General features: G+C 47.6%; 2 protein-coding genes across 5 annotated transcripts in view; one reads left to right on the forward strand and one right to left on the reverse strand.

Moving 5' to 3' along the window:
• Positions 1-4,916, forward strand: part of RALGDS (ral guanine nucleotide dissociation stimulator) — a 73,874-nt gene extending 68,958 nt beyond the window's left edge. For all 4 annotated transcript variants that reach the window (XM_088147059.1, XM_025166119.2, XM_088147057.1 and 1 more), the window contains exons 17-18: positions 512-626; positions 1,668-4,916. In XM_088147059.1, coding sequence (XP_088003185.1) covers positions 512-626; positions 1,668-1,843 — 291 coding nt within the window. In that variant the 3' untranslated portion in view covers positions 1,844-4,916. The remainder of the gene's footprint in view (positions 1-511; positions 627-1,667) is intronic.
• CEL (carboxyl ester lipase) lies at positions 4,857-16,579 on the reverse strand. The gene is made up of 11 exons (XM_007420563.4): positions 16,421-16,579; positions 14,323-14,473; positions 12,563-12,685; positions 11,506-11,703; positions 10,510-10,640; positions 9,893-10,000; positions 8,554-8,671; positions 7,245-7,431; positions 5,791-5,994; positions 5,482-5,679; positions 4,857-5,123 (listed from the first exon to the last, which is right to left on the reverse strand). Exons 1-11 carry the CDS (start codon positions 16,484-16,486, stop codon positions 4,928-4,930), a joined length of 1,680 nt encoding a protein of 559 aa, XP_007420625.1. The 5' UTR covers positions 16,487-16,579; the 3' UTR covers positions 4,857-4,927.
• Positions 16,580-16,770: the final 191 nt, after the last annotated feature.

Consider the following 16,770-nt stretch of genomic DNA (forward strand, 5'->3'; position numbering starts at 1 on the left):
CAAACAAACATTTGCAAAGGGCTAGTTCCTCCCAGCTAACAATGTGTACGATTCTGGTTATTTAATTTAATTTGTGAGTGTGTTTTTTAAGGAAAGATCCGTTTCATAGAACCTAGAGAGGAAGAGACCTTAAAAATCATATACTGTGATTTTTTTGCCCAAGGGCTGGGCTCACACAGTATATTAAACTAGGTTAAAATGGGGATGGGTAACCAGTCTGGGGAAACCCAGCCCTTGTCATGGCAGATTATGTGAATCATAATATGATTGACTGATTTGGATGTAACACACCATATGAACGTTACCATTTTGTGTTTCTGGCTGGAGATGAGCATTTTTGTCTCTTCTCCTAAATTCCATCTTTTTTACTCTCAGCAGCCTTGGCTGTCATGGTGGGAATGGTAACCCCAAACATCTGAAGAACATCAACCTGCTTAGCCATGTAATTAAGGGAACTTGGCTTGGCCCCACTGTGTACTTAAGGTGTCCTGCTTTTAAAACACTTTTCCAGGTGACAAGCCAGGATAAAACCCCAGTTGTGATCCGTAAAGCTATGGCCAAACACAATCTAGATGGGGATCGGCCGGAAGATTACGAGCTCATTCAGATCATCTCAGAAGAGAGAGGTATGAAAGATGGCAAGATGGCATTTGGTCTCTCAAATTTCTTTGTGCTTATTTCAGTATTTATTGTATTTGTGAACTGTCCCCAAACCTTATAACTCTGGATGATGGGCGACAAAGAACCTACTAGTAACACAAATAGTAACATAACTGTTAAAGATACAGAGCCACCACCAAAATGTATTAAAAATGTTCACGCGCCAGTTAGCTAGAGCCAAAATCCTGTTGAAAGTGGACGGTTTTCACAATTTTCCTAAATACGAGAAAACAATGTTGGCTAGTCTGTAGTTCAGTATGTCATGGAAAACCACCCATTGTGTGAACTACACAATGCATGAAGCCACCATGCAATGCATATTTTTAGGAGTAACATATTCTCTAACACGGGGGCCACCACAAAGACCTTGTCAAAATCCTTCTGCCCTTGAGCCCTTTTTCCTGATTTTTCCCCGTCCTTCCTGTCCGTTTTAGGGTTCTTTCCCCCTTGAACATTTGCGAAATGTCTCATCTTAGCAACTGCTGAAGTTTGCCAACAAATAGTGTCTTCTGCACTGGGCAGGAAGAATTTACACGGATATATATTTGTCTGTGTTTTCATGCACTCTCCCTCTAAGTATGCAGTTTCATATGTGCTTTTTCTACAAGAAAATGTATTTGAAGCGTCCTCTGGTCTCTTCTCCTTTCTGTCCCACATCTCCCGGCTCTCTGTTGTCCTTCCTCCAAGAAGAGGATCTGGCTTCCAGCAAGGTGCTAGACTGGAAACCCGGTTTAACAAAGCCCTTGGCTTTGCTCACATCACACGCTCTGCCCCAAAATATGCGTTGCGTTGTGGCTTCGTGCACACAATGGCTGGCTTTCCACGACGTACCGAACTACAGACTAGCCAGACTGGTTCCCGACTAGCCCGCTTCGTTGGGCCAGCCTAGCCAAATTGTAACCCGAGTCTTGAACCCGATGGCTGCAGATGGGATTGGGAATTAGAGCAAGGTTCAGCCCATCCCGAGAACTAATTTTTTTCTCCTTCTCTTTCTCTCCCCCGCCTAGAGCTGAAAATCCCCGACAATGCCAACGTCTTCTACGCCATGAACTCAGCAGCCAACTACGACTTCGTGCTCAAAAAACGAGGCTTCTCCAAGGTGATCAAGATCAACCACGGTTCCAGCTCTACTTTGCCCAGGGTGAAACAAAAAGGCCTGAAAATTGCCAAAGGCATCTTCTAACTTTGGGTGGGGGGTCTCCATCCCCCCCCCCACTGACTCTCCAGGTTGCAGTCTTGCCCCCTGGCCGTTCTGTCTTAAGCCACGCCGTTGGGTGAGTCGACGCGTCTAGTTTCTTGCCAGCAGCCTCAGATTTTCGCCAAGAAACTTGGGAAGGCTCGTGAGGACATCAAGATGGTGGGTGGCTTCTCCTCCAGCCAAGCTTCTGCAGACTCCTGAGCTCGTGGGGCGGGTTGGCAGAAGCTGGCGCTTGCCTTCCAAAAGATGCGTGTTGATTTTTTCCTCTCCGCCCCGTGGAGAATTTTTAGCTTTTTTTAAAACCCACCTTCCGAGGTGCGAGGACTCATCAGCCTGTGGCTGCGTGGACGTAACCACCCACCGCTCTGCCTTATCTTCTGTTGACCAACAAGAGTGGTGCTTCTAAGCGGCAGGCCTGAAGTTTTTCTCCCTCCTTCCGCCGGGACGTCCTGGAAGAGGGAGGACCTGGAGTCGGGTCCCGTTCGTTCTCCGACGGCGCAAAGGCTCGTCCGTCGCCTGCAACGCTCGAGATGACCAAAATGCACTTTGGCGGTTTGGGAAGGCGGAAGTTGGATCTGTGTTTCTCGTTCTTCAAGGAAATTCTGGGGGTGGGCGGGGGGCTTGGCCAGCTGAAGATGGGCGTTCGGGTGCCAGACCAAATCGCCCCCTCGAGAGAATTGACTTCCCAAACTTTTTCCTTGCCTTTTTTTTTTCTTTAAAAAGAATCTGCACCAAAGATATAACAGTACTGTTCTTTCTGTAGACGGACCCTCGGCTGACGCCCTGGAACAGGGGTAAAAGAAGCTTAGCTTCTGTACAGACGTGCTGTAAATAAAGATTCTGGATTGGAAGAAGAGTGGGGAGGGCGAACGATAGCTCTAAAGCGTGGGGCCGCCTCCCCCATTTAGGTTCCCGACCCCGCCGGAAAAGTGCCACGCTCGTGTTTTAACGCACTTCAGACTGACGATGAAGTCGGTCCTGTGACTGATGTGATCAGACTTTTGTAAAAAAAAAAAACAACAGTAACCACACCACCAACCCTCCTGAATTTACTAATTTCCCTTTCCTCGATATTTATTGTTTGTAAATAGGCCGGTTGGATTTATACATTTTACTAACCCTGTTTCAGAAGTCCCTCCTGTCCCTTTTCTGTTTTAAATGGCAAAAGGCTTTAGGGGTGTGGGTGCGAATGGGGGGCGCAGAAGCCCCGGTTTTAACGCGGCGGGTGTTTCAAAAGAGGTTCTTGCTTTTGAGTGCAAAGTGCTGGAGGAGGGGGTGTGTGGGGGGGGCGGTCAGGCGGGGAAGGGTTGAGAACCACCTGTTTTTTTTTTAACCCCCAAATGCATCAAGGCCCGGTGGGTCCATCCCTAAAACTGAAAAAGCAAAGCGGATAAACCACGTTTCGGCAAACTTCTAAGCCCAGAATTCACAGCAAAAGGGTAGCTAGGAGGCAGGGGTATTTAGCAGGGCTGGGTGGGACTGGCATGGCTCTGCCTTCACCCTCCTGATGCCCTGAACCCATGCAGCCTGTCTGGAGGAGGGCAATGGGCAAATCCAGGCCGGGGGGGTTGTTTTGAAAGGGCCCGAGTTCAAATCTCAAACTTCAGAGTCTCTCATTGGCAAGAAACGTATGGTACAATTTGAACAGAAAAAAGATGCGAATGCTGGACCCATTAAAACGGGGATGGAACCTCCAAGCCTCTGCACAGAATTTAACTGGACATCATCGTGTCCTGTCCTCATTTTTAGGACCCCAAGAGTCCTAGAGGGGGGCGCCCCATCGTCTTCCCACTGCCCTGTTTAATAGGAAGACGCTCGGGAGTCTGGTCTAAGGTACTCCTGAGAAAAACCTGCCCGTAACAGTGGATTTTTTTCCCCTCTGCCTATGAAGGAAAGGATAATAACCTGAAGGCAGAGAGAGTTCCTTTCCCCCTTCCTCACCCTTTTTTCAATCCCTTTCCTCCTTCCAGAAAGTTTTCTAGGAGTTGTTGCTTTTAAGGATTTACGCGCTCAAAGAAAACACTAACTTTCCTAGTCTCGCTTCCCTTAACCACCTTTCCTGTGGGTTGTCTTGGGGTGGTTTTCTTAGCCTCCCCGTTCAACCGCCTGGCTGGGAGGAAGGAAGGGGTAAGGGGTGATTTCCTTTCCTCCGTTGATCAGCTGGGTGAGCGCTTTCTGCCCCCAAACCAACAAGGATTCGCCTTCCCTTGGGCGGCGCAACCAAGCCGTCGCTCGGCGACAGCGAGATGCTGATTGGGGAGGCAGACTTTAATTCCTGCCTCTCTTTCAAATGCTTCTCGGCCTTTTTTTCTGCTTTCTTCCAAACTGGGGAGGGTGGCAGGAGGGTACCTCCAGCAGACTCCGCGGCGTTCTGGGGCGGGTGCGTGTGTGAGCGAGTGAGCTGTATAGGCGAGGTATATTTTGTACCGATTTCTGTGAAGTAGCACACTAACGCTGGGTGATGTGTATACAGCCATGTAAGTAGCCTTTTCGATTAAAAAGAAACCAGAAACGTGGATGTCTTCCTTGCGTGGCTCTCGAAGGGCCAGGAACTCCAATCTTACTTTAGCTGAAAGAACGGTGTTGGTTGTGCAAAAGAAATCCTGTTCGGCAAAGGAAGTGAACTGAGTCTGAACCTATTTTTGTGGGTTGGAGGGGAGTCTAACACCAGTTAGGTAAGGACTGGGTACCAATTTCTGCCCTTAGGGATGGCTTGGAGAAAACAGGAGCATGGACACGGCTTTTACGGAGCAAGATTCAAATTCAGTTCATTAGGGCTGTGTGGGGCTTTCGATCTCACCTTGAAGCAGCCGCGTCTCCTTAATGCAGATGCTTTAAAGAGCTGTCAAGAGTTGCCAGCACCTTTTTTCCCCTTCAGATCTGCTGAACTGCCCGGCTTTCAAAACTGATGGGCAATATTTTCCCAAGCATACCAAGATGCTGGAACTCGGGACTTTCTGCAGGCAGAGCAAATGAGGGAGATATCAGAGGGAGCCCAGAGAGTGAAATCTGTTTATTGGATCCTTGCTTTTTTGTACAAAGAGCAGAGACTCAGTTCCTATGCTGGTTTCATTCTAGCTCCACTGCAATGCCAACGTCGGGGAGACTCTGGTAGGCGACGCTCCAGAAATTAACATACGGAGCACGTAGGGCTTGCTTCACCGACTCATAGTTGATATTGTGGTTGATCTCAAGGTAAAAGGTGTTTTCATTACTGTAAGGCACCCAGCCAATGGGAACTTTGGACTCTCCTTTGTTGGGGTCGCTGGAGGGGAGAAAAATCACACAAGCTTAGTTCTGCAACAGAAAAGAAAACAGAGCCTCCTTCTGGCAAAGGGGGGTTAGGGTCTCCCAAACTGGTGTTTCCTAGGTTGAGAAGGCAACACTCTTAATTCTGGCTTTTTAGGGCGCCCATTGCCAGAAGGGCCCTGGAAAAAACCTCCAAGGGTGAAACCCGGGAGCTCTGTAGGGCACCCATTGCTGCAAGGACCCTCAAACCCAGATACCCAGCAAGCAGCAATCAAGGGTTTCCCCCTTCATGGGTGGGGTGCTTCAGGGCCGATGGCAGGCAGGAGGACAACTCCAGGAAATTGTTGACTGCAAGAAATACAGAGGCCTCTCACCCAGTTCTGGCGAAGTTTGTCCAGTACGCAATCATGGCCTGCGAAACAGTCCTGTGTCGTGGCTTGTAGCCCAAGGGTGTGGCGAAAGGTTTCCCGAAGACGTACTGAAGGTCGTCGGCGTGATCCGCCCCTACCCAACTGGGATAGACTGGCATTCGCGAGAGCTCAGAGAAGAGGTAGCTGTAGGTCCTGCCAGTCCTGGAATAAGTGAGAGAAAGAGGGATGGAAAGACATGGCAGGCCAAGAGCAAGACACGCAACACGCCCGCTGGGGCTCCCCGTCCCCCAAATCCAGTCCTTTGTGACTCACTGGGCGTTTTCTTGATGCAGCTGAAGGGCCTGCTGGGTGGGAACCAGGAATATGTAGTCGGTCTCCAGATCCACCACAGTTCGTTTTATGATTTCCTGGTCCGTCGTGCCACCCCACATCTGCGTGTACAAAGCGTAGGTGGCGTCTGCTCCTGCAACCCCCTTCTCCATGGTCAGCCCCTGAACCAGGTGATACACTTCTTCCCTGAAAAAAGAAAAGGTGTAGGACCTCACGTTTGCTCCCCATTTTAGGAACGTTCAAATCTAGAAGACCCAACAACATTTTTCTGTGGACATCTTGCCCACCTCGGTTACAGCGAAAGAACAGGTTGAGGGTGGATGGTCATGGAGAAGACGCATGTGGTCACTGGGAGTCGAAAAGGACTTGATGCCACCTAATCAATCTTGCCCATGTTATCCAACAAATAGCCTTGGGCAGCAAGTTAGACTGAAAGAGATCACCTGCCCCCCAAAATCCACAGTGGGTGGGTTCACCCACCACGTTGCACCCTTTTGTAGCCTCCTTCCTGGCTCGGCGGGGCCTCCCCCATCCTATTTCCCCCCTTGTAACACAGGAACCCATCTTGCAAGGTTCCCTCAAGAAACGAGCACACCTTTGGCATCGTGGGCCTCCGTCTACAGAAGATACTGCGGAAGAGCCCTGTTAATTGAAGGTAGCCAAACATTAGGAAGTGTCTGGCAGTTTCTTTTCAGATTGACAAATTTTATTCAAAGGCGTCAGCTTTCGTGAACTCCAGCTGCCTTCTTCAGATGCAACGGAGGGGCTAGACTGACATCGGATTTACATTTCGGGCGAAGGGGAGCTGCAGCTAATGGAAGCTGGGGCCTTCGAAGAAAATTGTTCGTCAGCAAAGGTGGTACCTGCCTCCTCACGATTTTTGGCTACAATTTTTGGCTTGAGAGTCGACCCTTCTATTCTCAGACTAAACTCAGGCAAAAACTATTTTTTTCTTTTTTTTAGAGCTTTTAAGCAGAATTATATACTTAAGGACCGACTGGTTTTTGTGGTGCTTCAGGAATGTGCGCGCATGCGTGCGCACACACACACGTGTATCACAGGCCACCTTTTTTAGACCATCTCACCCTCCTGAGCGTGCCTTTGTTCACCTTTGTTCACACTTGGGTCTGTGGCTCGTCCCCTTTAGAATATGGGCTCAATAACCCAGGCAAGATATAATCCCATTTTCAGGATTGTAATTTATGGTAACCCCCGCCTCTCCCAGCATAAATGTACGTCTCCCCCTTTTGATAGCAAATCCAAGCATGTAATAGCTGTAACGACAGGCCAGGAAGGGAAAAAGTAGCATGTCAGCTCAAACTTTGCCACCGTGATGCCCTTTAGGGCTGCTAGATTATCAGCCCAACCCAATATCTCCAGGTGCCCCACCAGCCTTCCCACCCGGTTCACAACATCTACTCTGCTTCCCTCCTTACGGGGTGACCTTCACCAGCGGGCGGTTAAGGGCTGGCATGTCGATGCCGGCGAAGAAATGCCCGTCCATGTTGTTGACCCCGAGGAGGTAGTCGATGTCTGCTGCGTTGGCGAAGAGGTTCTCTGGGAGATCGGGGATGAAGTCCCCGTCCACCACCGGGGTGAAGGCGAGGTAGTGAACCAGGGGGTCTGTGGGGGGAGACAGCCAACAAGCCCATCATTTCAGACAGAAAGCAGGAAGGACTCTCTCAAGGAAAAGCGCCAGTGACACGGGGCAAGGGGTCTTCGTTCCAAAGGCATCTTCGGACGCAAGGCATAGCAGACCACCTCCCCTTTGAAGAAGCCAGCCCCAGTTGCCGGCGATAGATATCTGGTCTAGACCACGGCCGCTAAACCCTGAAACTCAATACTGCCCACTGTGAAAGCCTGCAGGACACCAGTATATTATGCAGAATAAACTTTAAAGACCATGTGGGAACCCCCCCACCCAAACCATCATCCAAGCATCCTTTGGAAGCAGAGGAAAAACTCAGCTCTGGATTTGGTGATGAAATCGGTTGAAGCAGAAGGGTGGTCTGGTGTGATCTCGGGGGTGGGAGGTTAGACATTTAATGAAAGGGTTCTGGTTTAAAAACGCTTTCAGGCATTCAGAGCATGTTGGTTTGTACAGCCAAATCGGGAAGCCTAAGCGGGTTGGCAAACTGTCACGAGAGGTTTTTTTTTTTTAATGCTTTGGAATCAGAGGGAACCAAGTTTCAAAATCAGCAAGTAGAGATGTCCGCTACCTTTAAACCTTCCTGATTTCTTTTCTGAAACCCGCAAGCTAGAAATTAAAACACTGAAGGTCGGCCCCGATGACAAACCGGATTGGTATATTCCGAAGTAAGAGTGGACACTTATTTTCCTCTGGGAAAAGAATATGGAGTTTGGTTGGACTTAGAGGAAAGGGGTTCTAATTTTCCAGGAGGCCTCCTCAATTAAAATCAGTGGTGAGTCACGGGAACTTCAACTCCGATTCAGAGAATTAAGAAAACCCTGATGGTGTTTGACGTTTTTAAAAGGGAAAGAGGTGCATTGACGCCATTTTCCAAAAGGTCTAAAATGTGGAGGGCTTGTTTTGTGCTTTTCAGCTTTTTAAACATCATCATGGAAGCATTAGGCATGCGGTTTTGGAATATCTATCTACTTAAAAAAAAAAGGAAGAGTCACACTTTACTTTAGCTGCTAAAAGAAGCTCAACTTCCTTTGGGTGGGTTTATGAAACCTGCCCCCCCCCCCAGACTCTCTCCCCACCACGTCACTACAACTTACAGGGCAAGTTGATAACGTCCAAGTGATAAGCAAGGGTCAGCGCTTTCGGATCAGTAACTCGGAGGCAGTTGGCCAGGACGGTCGTGTTGTCAGTCGGACAGCCCACTTTCTGCGCAACCTGGAAGATGGAATCTGTATTTATTTGGTTGTAGGAGAGGCTGATCTTCATGTGAACAAAGACATCTTTCAAAGCAAAGAGGGCTGCATTTGTTTTTGGGTTCACTCGCCAGGCAACCCTGGGCAGTGGGAAGGATTAAAAACATCAGATACGAAGGAAAAGGATGAAATAACAAAGCTTAATCGCTTATACTGGGTTGAGGGCTAGACATACAACTCATAGAGTTACAACTGGGCCAGCTCCGCAAGGAGAGAGTCAGTCTTTAGAGTCTTCTTGAAAGCAGGCAGGGCTGGGACCAACTGAATCCTATGGGGGAAGCTGTTCCATAGGGCAGGCGCTGAAACAGAGAAGAAATGCTTCCTGGGTCCCATAAGGAGACACTCTTTAACTGACAGGACTCCATGCCAATACAGTCAGATCTTACAGGATGGGCAGAGATAACTGGGGATGGTGCTGCAAATATTCAGGTCCTGTGCCATGAAGGTGTTTATAGGTGACCGCTGGCACCCTGAAGTGCATCCAGATGTCCACTGAAAACCAATGGAGCTCATGTACTAGCAGGGTCACATGGGTGTACTCAGAACTAGTTGTGCTGCTAGTTATGGACCAGCTGTGGCTTCCAGGTGATCTTCAAGGGCAGCCCAATGTAGGGTGCATTGCAGCAGTCCAGATGAGAATATAGGTGACTGAGTAGAGCCTCCTGATCCAGGAAAGGGTGCAGCTGGCACTCAAGATAAACTAGTACAAAGGTCTGCCAGCCACAGCTCCCACCTGCTCTTCCAGCAGGAGCTAGGAGTCTGGGAGGACCCTCAAACTTTGCACCAGCTCTGGCAAGGGACTGTACAACCTATCCAGAAGTAACTATGGAAAATCTCCAGAGCCAGGTGTCCCCACAATCCATAACCATCTGACTGACTCCTCCTTTTGGGAGAGATTTCAAAGGGCAGAAGCCACTCGAATAAGGAATATCCATGATGGTTCTTAGGCTGTATCTGGCCAACTGTGGCCTCTAGGGCCAGTCTTTCAGGATCACATGGAGGACAGTTGTTCTACTCCAGCCTTCTGGCTCCTCCAATCCACTTTTATGAGGGGAACATGGAGAGAATCTTAGGAAAATCCCACTGATCCTCCACCAGCACGCCTGGTAGGCCCAGAGCCAGGACTTACGGATGCAACATAAGGAGTAATCCCCAAAAATGTAATGTGTAGGTTCTACTTTACCTTGATAGCCCAGTAAAGGGGGTCTTTTTGAATGGCCCAAGAGCACAGACCGACTCCACTCTGGCTGATGGCCCGTTTGATCAAACCTTTGTTCTTTGGCGACAGCGTCTACGTGCAGGAAACACAGAGCAAGCTTTGAGAATCCATGGTATCAGCTTTAGCAGAGCCAGGCAGGATTTCTAGGAAATGCATTCCAAACACAACTGACTGGGAATGCTGAAGAGGTAAACCTAATTGTACCTTCCAGGAATAATGACTTGATTCCCAAGAGACAAGCAGGCTGCATTCACACAACCCACTAATCCCAGATTTAACTTAACCATGGACTTTGGAATTAGCCTAGTTCCAAATGAGCGTTCTGGCTGGGTTTGCAGAAGATGTGAAGCAAAATTAGGATTATCCAAATGGTGGCTTGCTTTTGGGAGATTTAGCATGCTAAATGCAATCCAGTGATGAGGCAATGAAACAAACATCCATTTGTTTTCTTTTTCTTAAAAAGTTGCCCTATTTGGTAGTTACCACCACCAAGGATCTGATACCAAGAATTCATCCCAACTTTTGAAAAGAGTTCTCACAAACACCCACCATACAGCCAAGAGCCTTCCAAGCACCCTCACCTGTAAGGAGACGCTGACGGCGCCGGCGGACTCTCCAAAGATTGTGATGTTGTCAGGGTCTCCCCCAAAGTTTTTGATGTTTCTCTTGACCCAAGCGATGGCCATGTGTTGATCTTTGAGGCCATAATTGCCTTGAAGAAGAACAAGATGAGAACATGAAGCAGTAAGCAACCACTGTTCTCTCTCTTTTATAAAATGATTTATGGTTTATTAATGCAGGAAATCTCACCCCACAATCAACGTGTGTGTCTTCCTAGGCCATAAGAGACTCTACTTGGGAGAAATAAATACACTTTACCCTTTAGAAATGATTTTTTTGAGACACTGAACAGAGTGTGAGGACGTTTATCTATTATTATTATTATTAGCCAGCCCACTCCAAAAGATTCTGGGTGGCCAATTATGGAGTAAGGAACCCTGTCTCCCCATAACCTAAGGCGCCTTCTTGAGTATGTTTATGCAATTGGCAAGGTTCTTTCCTTGGCCTAGAAAAGCTGAATGTTGAACTAAGATGAATGATTAAGTCCATCTCTGTTCATCCCTGGGTCATTTTTAATCAAAACTGCTCTTTAAAGCAGGGTTCCTCAACCTCAGCAACTTTAAGATGGGTGGACTTCAACTCCCAGAATTCCCCAGCCAGCCATGCTTTAAAGGAAACAAAAAGGACACATTTTCACCTTAGGGTGAAAGCCAAAAGGGTGACTTTGGGCCAGTCTCTCTCTCAGGGGAGGAGGAGGAGGCAAGGGCAAACCACTTCTGAAAATCTTCCTCCCAAAACTGCAGGGACTTGTCCGTGTTGTTGTCACGGGTCAAGAATGACTTGATGGATGGATGGATGGACGGACGGACGGACGGATGAAAACCTTGCACTAAAAGCAACTAATTAAAAGCAACTGAAAACAACTTTGGAAGCTAAAACACGGACCCTTAATCATTATAAGACCTCAGCCTTACAACGGATACAGAAGAGCATGCTTCTCCAAGAACTGAATTCACCTGGAAGAGCAGCATCACCAGTGCTTAGGAAACCCAAGGGCCCAAGCCGGTAGTTCAGGGTCACCACAATAACCTTCCCACGGCTGGCAATTTCCTCTCCATCGTACAAATAGTTGTTCAGGAAGTTGGGACCTTGTCCACCTCCCCAGATGAAGGCTCCTCCGTAAATCCAGATCATCACCGGCAGGTTGGTGGAGACTGAAGCACAAGGAGGTGGCAAAGAGAAGCGTGAGGCACGCAAGAAGCAAGCTTCAACTCAGCCTGGACTGTCCATCCCCACCCCAAGGATGTCCACATCAGCACTCTGAACTTCAGCAAAGCAAGAGATGTAGTTGGCTAGTTTGCGTTCAGCCTGTTGAAGAAGCCAACCATGGTCTTCAAATGTTGAGTGGAGGCCATGTTAAGTCATAATAGGGTTTATCTTTTTGGGCATCACATGTCATGTGAATTTAGGGCTTGGGACATAAACCCAACCAACAAATGTGTGGATAGATTACACAGATCTATTCTACTCCCCCGAAAGCACAAATCCAGTGAAGGTTTCAGCCTCACTTCACTCCAAAGTCACTGTTCCAGGACTAAATTCCTTGCTGCCTTCCTGTAGGCCATGAAGAAATTGGTAGGCTCAGACTGAAATAGCCTCTTTCCAGGTAAGTTCCCAAACTTCTGGCCCTACAACTTTATATGTCTGCTCACAGGAGCAGACAAGGAACCACCCTAATCTTAGAAGATGCCAAGATTCAGATTTCTATATGGCAACTATATGAGGAAAGTAGCTGGCCAATTTGGCCATCGGGGAGATCCCCTAGCCATCTGCAAAATTACATTCCAAGCACAGAACGTTCTGCGTTTCCCACAACCTTCCATGTTGCACCCAGACTTGCTGTGGGGCTGGTTCCAGATTTTCCAGAAGTGGAAGATGGTGGGGCTCCAGGCATAGTCTGGTTTTCAAAAGCAGAGCTTGGGACTTCCTTGGTAGCTCGCTTTCCTGGAAGGTCAGCAGCCCAATAAGGAGGGGAAAAATGTGGGCAAACATGAAGTTCTAGCACAACCTTACCTTGTTTCTTCCCTTGAGGGACCCAGATGTTCAGATAGAGACAATCTTCAGAGCCACGCACATCTGTCTGGGTGAGGGTGGTCTGCATGCAACGTCTTTTGTATTCCTTAGCCTTCAGGGTGCCTGAGAGACAAAGGACACCACAGAATTGGTTGCCTATCACTTGGGGTGGAGTATGCTTTGCGGGAGATCTTGAAAATCCAGTCTCTAAAATCTTCCACATTCATACAGCTTTTAGATTCACAAAACTGGGGGGATGAGGCTTCTCCTCACAATTTTTAATCCTTGGATACACCTGCCGGCCTCCAATACTTGGACCCTATTGATGACAAGCATCTTCAGGTTTCAGAAATAGCAAGCAAATATGTAAAACCATATAAAGGCCGTGTTCGTGCAACACAGATTGGCTGCATTCGCGCGAGGCCCTTAAGCAGGTCAGGTAAGATTGAGCAGGTGCCCCTAAGCCATGCATGAACCTAGTTTAATGCTAACCTTGTTTCATCTTTTCGTGGCATGTTATCAGCATGCAAACCCGAGATACAATTTCATAACTAGGTTAAGCGCATTGTGCAAACGCAGCCAATCAAATGAATGTACATACCAAAAGCTGTAAGATAGGGGCTGCTTTTTCAAGGGGGGGGCTTCTCTTGATCTATAATTGCTAATGTTGAATGATTTATAATGTTAAGTGTCAAAGGGTTCTACTACTCTTTAAAAGCAGTTTCTTCTTCAAGTATCAAGCATAAAAGTGTGAAATTCAATCTTCTTTACAAGCAATTCTAAACTACTTTACGCTTTTCTCTCTACTAAATCTATTCTGTAAGATGCGGGGCTCTGGTTGGGCTCAGTGCAGGATCAGGGACTTCATAAAGAATTGCTTATCTGGGCTTGGCTGAAATAAAGTGTCTTGTTTAAAGACACTGAGAAACCAATCTACATTCCCACATGCTAAGCTTGATTCCTGTTGACCTGGGTTTATATTCCTGGGGCTTAACATGTTGTATAACCGAGCTGGTGGAGCCCAGAAAATGGGTCAATATGGACCCCAGCTGAAGTGACATGCAAAGGAGGGTACCAAGGCATCTTGCAAGTACTGATTGCATCCAGAATTTGCCAACTGGGCTTTCCAGATCTGCAAAACAGCCACTTGGATGGGGACAATGGGAGTGGTAGTCACAGCCGTAGGCCCAAATTGGGGGAAAGTACGATGAGGGCTGCAGTGGAACTTCTGATGAGATTCTCCCCACCCAACTGTTTCTGGAGCTTTAACCTTCCGCTGCTGAGTCACCAACCTTTCCAAGGCAACAGTACCGTAGTGCTAATTCTGGAGGGCAGAAGGAAATTCAGAATGCTTTTCCCAAACCCATACTTTCGTAATAAATCCCCCCCTCCCCACAACTTTCTAGTCCTTGAGGATGCAAAAGGATGCCTTCAAAAGCCTCTGGGGAACATCTAGCAAGATCCAGAAGGGTGTGATTCTTCTTCTTTCTAGTTCCCCAGAGTGGCCAACCTTGTGCGTTTGCTCCTCACCCACCATTAAGCTGAACCTGGAGAAACGATGCAAAAATCACACGAAAGCAGGTTGGTACAACATGCAAATGCTCATCACCCCAGAAGAGGAGCCTAAATCACTTATGGCAAGAGAGGCATTTCAGTGGCTTTAGAAGATGATGCCCAAAGTGACTCCCGATCCTTAGAATGCGCTCAGGACAAGCGTTACCAGCTGAGAAAAAGAAGGAACTTGTCTTCTCCTATCTTACCTGACCAGCCTGGATGGGGCTGGGGGTCTTCCAAGGTCTTTGTTGGTGCAGCAAACGGGATTCCTTTGAAGATATCCATATAATCTCCCAAAAGGCTCAGCTTTTTGTTGACGCCTTCCACAAACCCGCCTTCCGTGTTTACGACGCCCAGCTAAACCCGCGCCCCGAAAGGGAAGAAGCATACATTATTTTCCTGCATGAAGAAAGGCACGGCAATATTGCCCAGTCAGCTGCATCATCGACGTTCGTACTGGTTTCAAAGAGGTGGAACCAGAAGGGACAGTTCCCTCTTCAAGACGCCCTGCTCGGTTTCGCCCAAAATATTCTGTATATGCTACAAGCCTGAGCAAATGAGAGAACTCTTTGCTTTATAACCTAAAGGAACAGGCCAGAAAAGACACCTGGAGGGTTACAGCAAGAGGGGGGCCTTGCAGGTAAAACTCTGCTTCTATAGTAACACCTCAACCTCTGATTATCAAAACCTGGGGAAGGAGATAGAAGTGTCCAGCTCAGAGGCATAACAGTAAAGTAAAGTGGACATTATTGTCTTCCAAATTTCTGAAGAGCTGCCTGGAGGCTGGAATGAAATCCCAGGGCTCAACCTTTTGGCTTTTTTTTTTTTTAATTGGGGGAAGGAGGGTAGTTTAAGACTGAAAATGGGCCTCGGAGTCCCAGAAGGCCAACCACTTCCATTCCTGATCTTCAAACGTTCTTAGATTTGAAAACAGTCCAAATCGGGTCACTGGCTCTTGATGCCGAGCAAGCTAATCTTGGAAACGCAATTTCACCGTTTCGTTTGGAAAGCCAAATCTTGGAAGCAGAGTTTTCGGGGTTGGAAGAGACCTCCTGCCACCGTTTTCCCCCTTGTCTACCCCTGTTGAAAAACCCAGAAACAACATAAAAGCAGAACAAATCAAATGTGCTCCCCCAAGGGGGACCCTCTGCTGCGTTTTCGGCCCATTTGCTGTGGGAGACTTGAAGCTGCTTCAAGCCCACCTCAACCAGGAGATACGTGCTTTGTGGCCAAGCACTCTCTTGCAGAGTGGTTACCGTAGGGGTAAAAATTAGGAATTTCCCCCTCGTTTGCTGCCTTGAGCTCAGAGAAAAGTCAAAGTATAAATGCAATAAATGAATAAATACCAGCTTGTATTTATTGTTGATCCATAGGAGCTGGTCCAGGCCAAGAGTGCACAAGACCAGCCAAGATGGACCAGTGGCTTGACTCTAAGGATAGACACTTTCTATTTGCATCCGTGATGGAATCTGCTTTCCCCCCTTGTTCATTCCCATCCCTTTTCCCTTCTGTGCTGGGTCTTTTCAGTTAGAAGCCTCGCTGTTCCCATGCAAGCTGCATGGGGAAATCTTTTTTCTGCCGAGTGAGACTTAACCAGTGTGGCCCTAAAACACGGTCGTGAAACTTGCAAAGACGAACTCGTGCAGGCCTAGAAAAGTACTTTACATTAAGCCAAAACATTGGGCTGTTTGATCCATAGCTATGTACTTTGTTCTCCAAACATCCTCTCGGATCTAAAAAACTTCAACGGAGATACTGAGAAACTCATCTACAACTTTTCGAGTCAGGCTCCTGTAGCAGTAAGAACTCAGCGTTCTCTGGGAAGCCTCTTAGTAGCACCTCTGCTCTTAGAAACGTACTCTTCCCCAATACTTTTCCCTAATTTGCACATCTGCATTTCTGCAAAAGTGAATCCCCCAGAAGATAGAGGTCAAAAAATCCAGATTCTTTGAAGGAGATCTGAGTTAACTCTCATTCAACTAGATATTAAAAATATATTTTAAAAAAAGGATAACTGAACACAACGCAGCTCCTAACGCTTGAGCTATAACTTCAGGATCCAAAGACCTCACAGAAACAATTAAGATAACCCCAGATAAAGGAGTGCAACGTAAGGCAAAAGTGAGACTCTTACTATTTTTTTTTTTTTTTGCTTCCAAACCTTGAGCTTTATGCTCTCACTTAGAAACAGTGGTCTTGGAATCTCCCAAACCCCTTTTGGCTTTAATTTCATTTTCTTTCCTCCAGATCACCTTTTCCCTCCTGGCCAAGATCTGTACATCCCTTAGTTAGCTCAGGGGTTACCTTTGCAGCCCCTGCTGCCTCCAGGCAGAAGGCGAAGGCAAAGCTCAGGACGATCCAGCGATCCATGGTGAGCTCCGAACGGGGCCGCTCTGTTCCAGGTGGATGGTTTTATACCCTAGGTATGGTTTTATACCCTAGGTTCAGTTCAAGTTATCTCTAGGTAGTTCAAGGGCATGGCTGTCCCTGTCACAGCTGAACAACGGCCACAAAAGTTTCTTTGCTTGCTGCCAACTTTTGCGGAGAAACGTCCAAGGTAAATGCTGTAAATGGAAAAAAATTATCTTCCCCTCGAACTTCTCTCTATCCACCAGCTGGTACTCTCACATGTACAGCCCCCGACCCCGGCAGAA

Source organism: Python bivittatus, unplaced genomic scaffold (genome assembly GCF_059951505.1).
Source record: "Python bivittatus isolate LINGU-HERP-01145 unplaced genomic scaffold, Pbiv_v1 ctg000160_np1212, whole genome shotgun sequence".
NCBI classification, from domain to species: Eukaryota; Metazoa; Chordata; class Lepidosauria; order Squamata; family Pythonidae; genus Python; species Python bivittatus.

What these genes read in the sequence shown, in the direction of transcription:
- CEL (XM_007420563.4), bottom strand. Translation starts at nt 16,486, where the DNA reads ATGGATCGCTGGATCGTCCTGAGCTTTGCCTTCGCCTTCTGCCTGGAG. An exon ending in CCCTCAAGGGAAGAAACAAG is followed by an intron (nt 11,704 to 12,562) that starts GTAAGGTTGTGC and finishes CTTGTGCTTCAG; the next exon opens with TCTCCACCAACCTGCCGGTG. An exon ending in TGGTGATGCTGCTCTTCCAG is followed by an intron (nt 10,641 to 11,505) that starts GTGAATTCAGTT and finishes TTCTTCTTCAAG; the next exon opens with GCAATTATGGCCTCAAAGAT.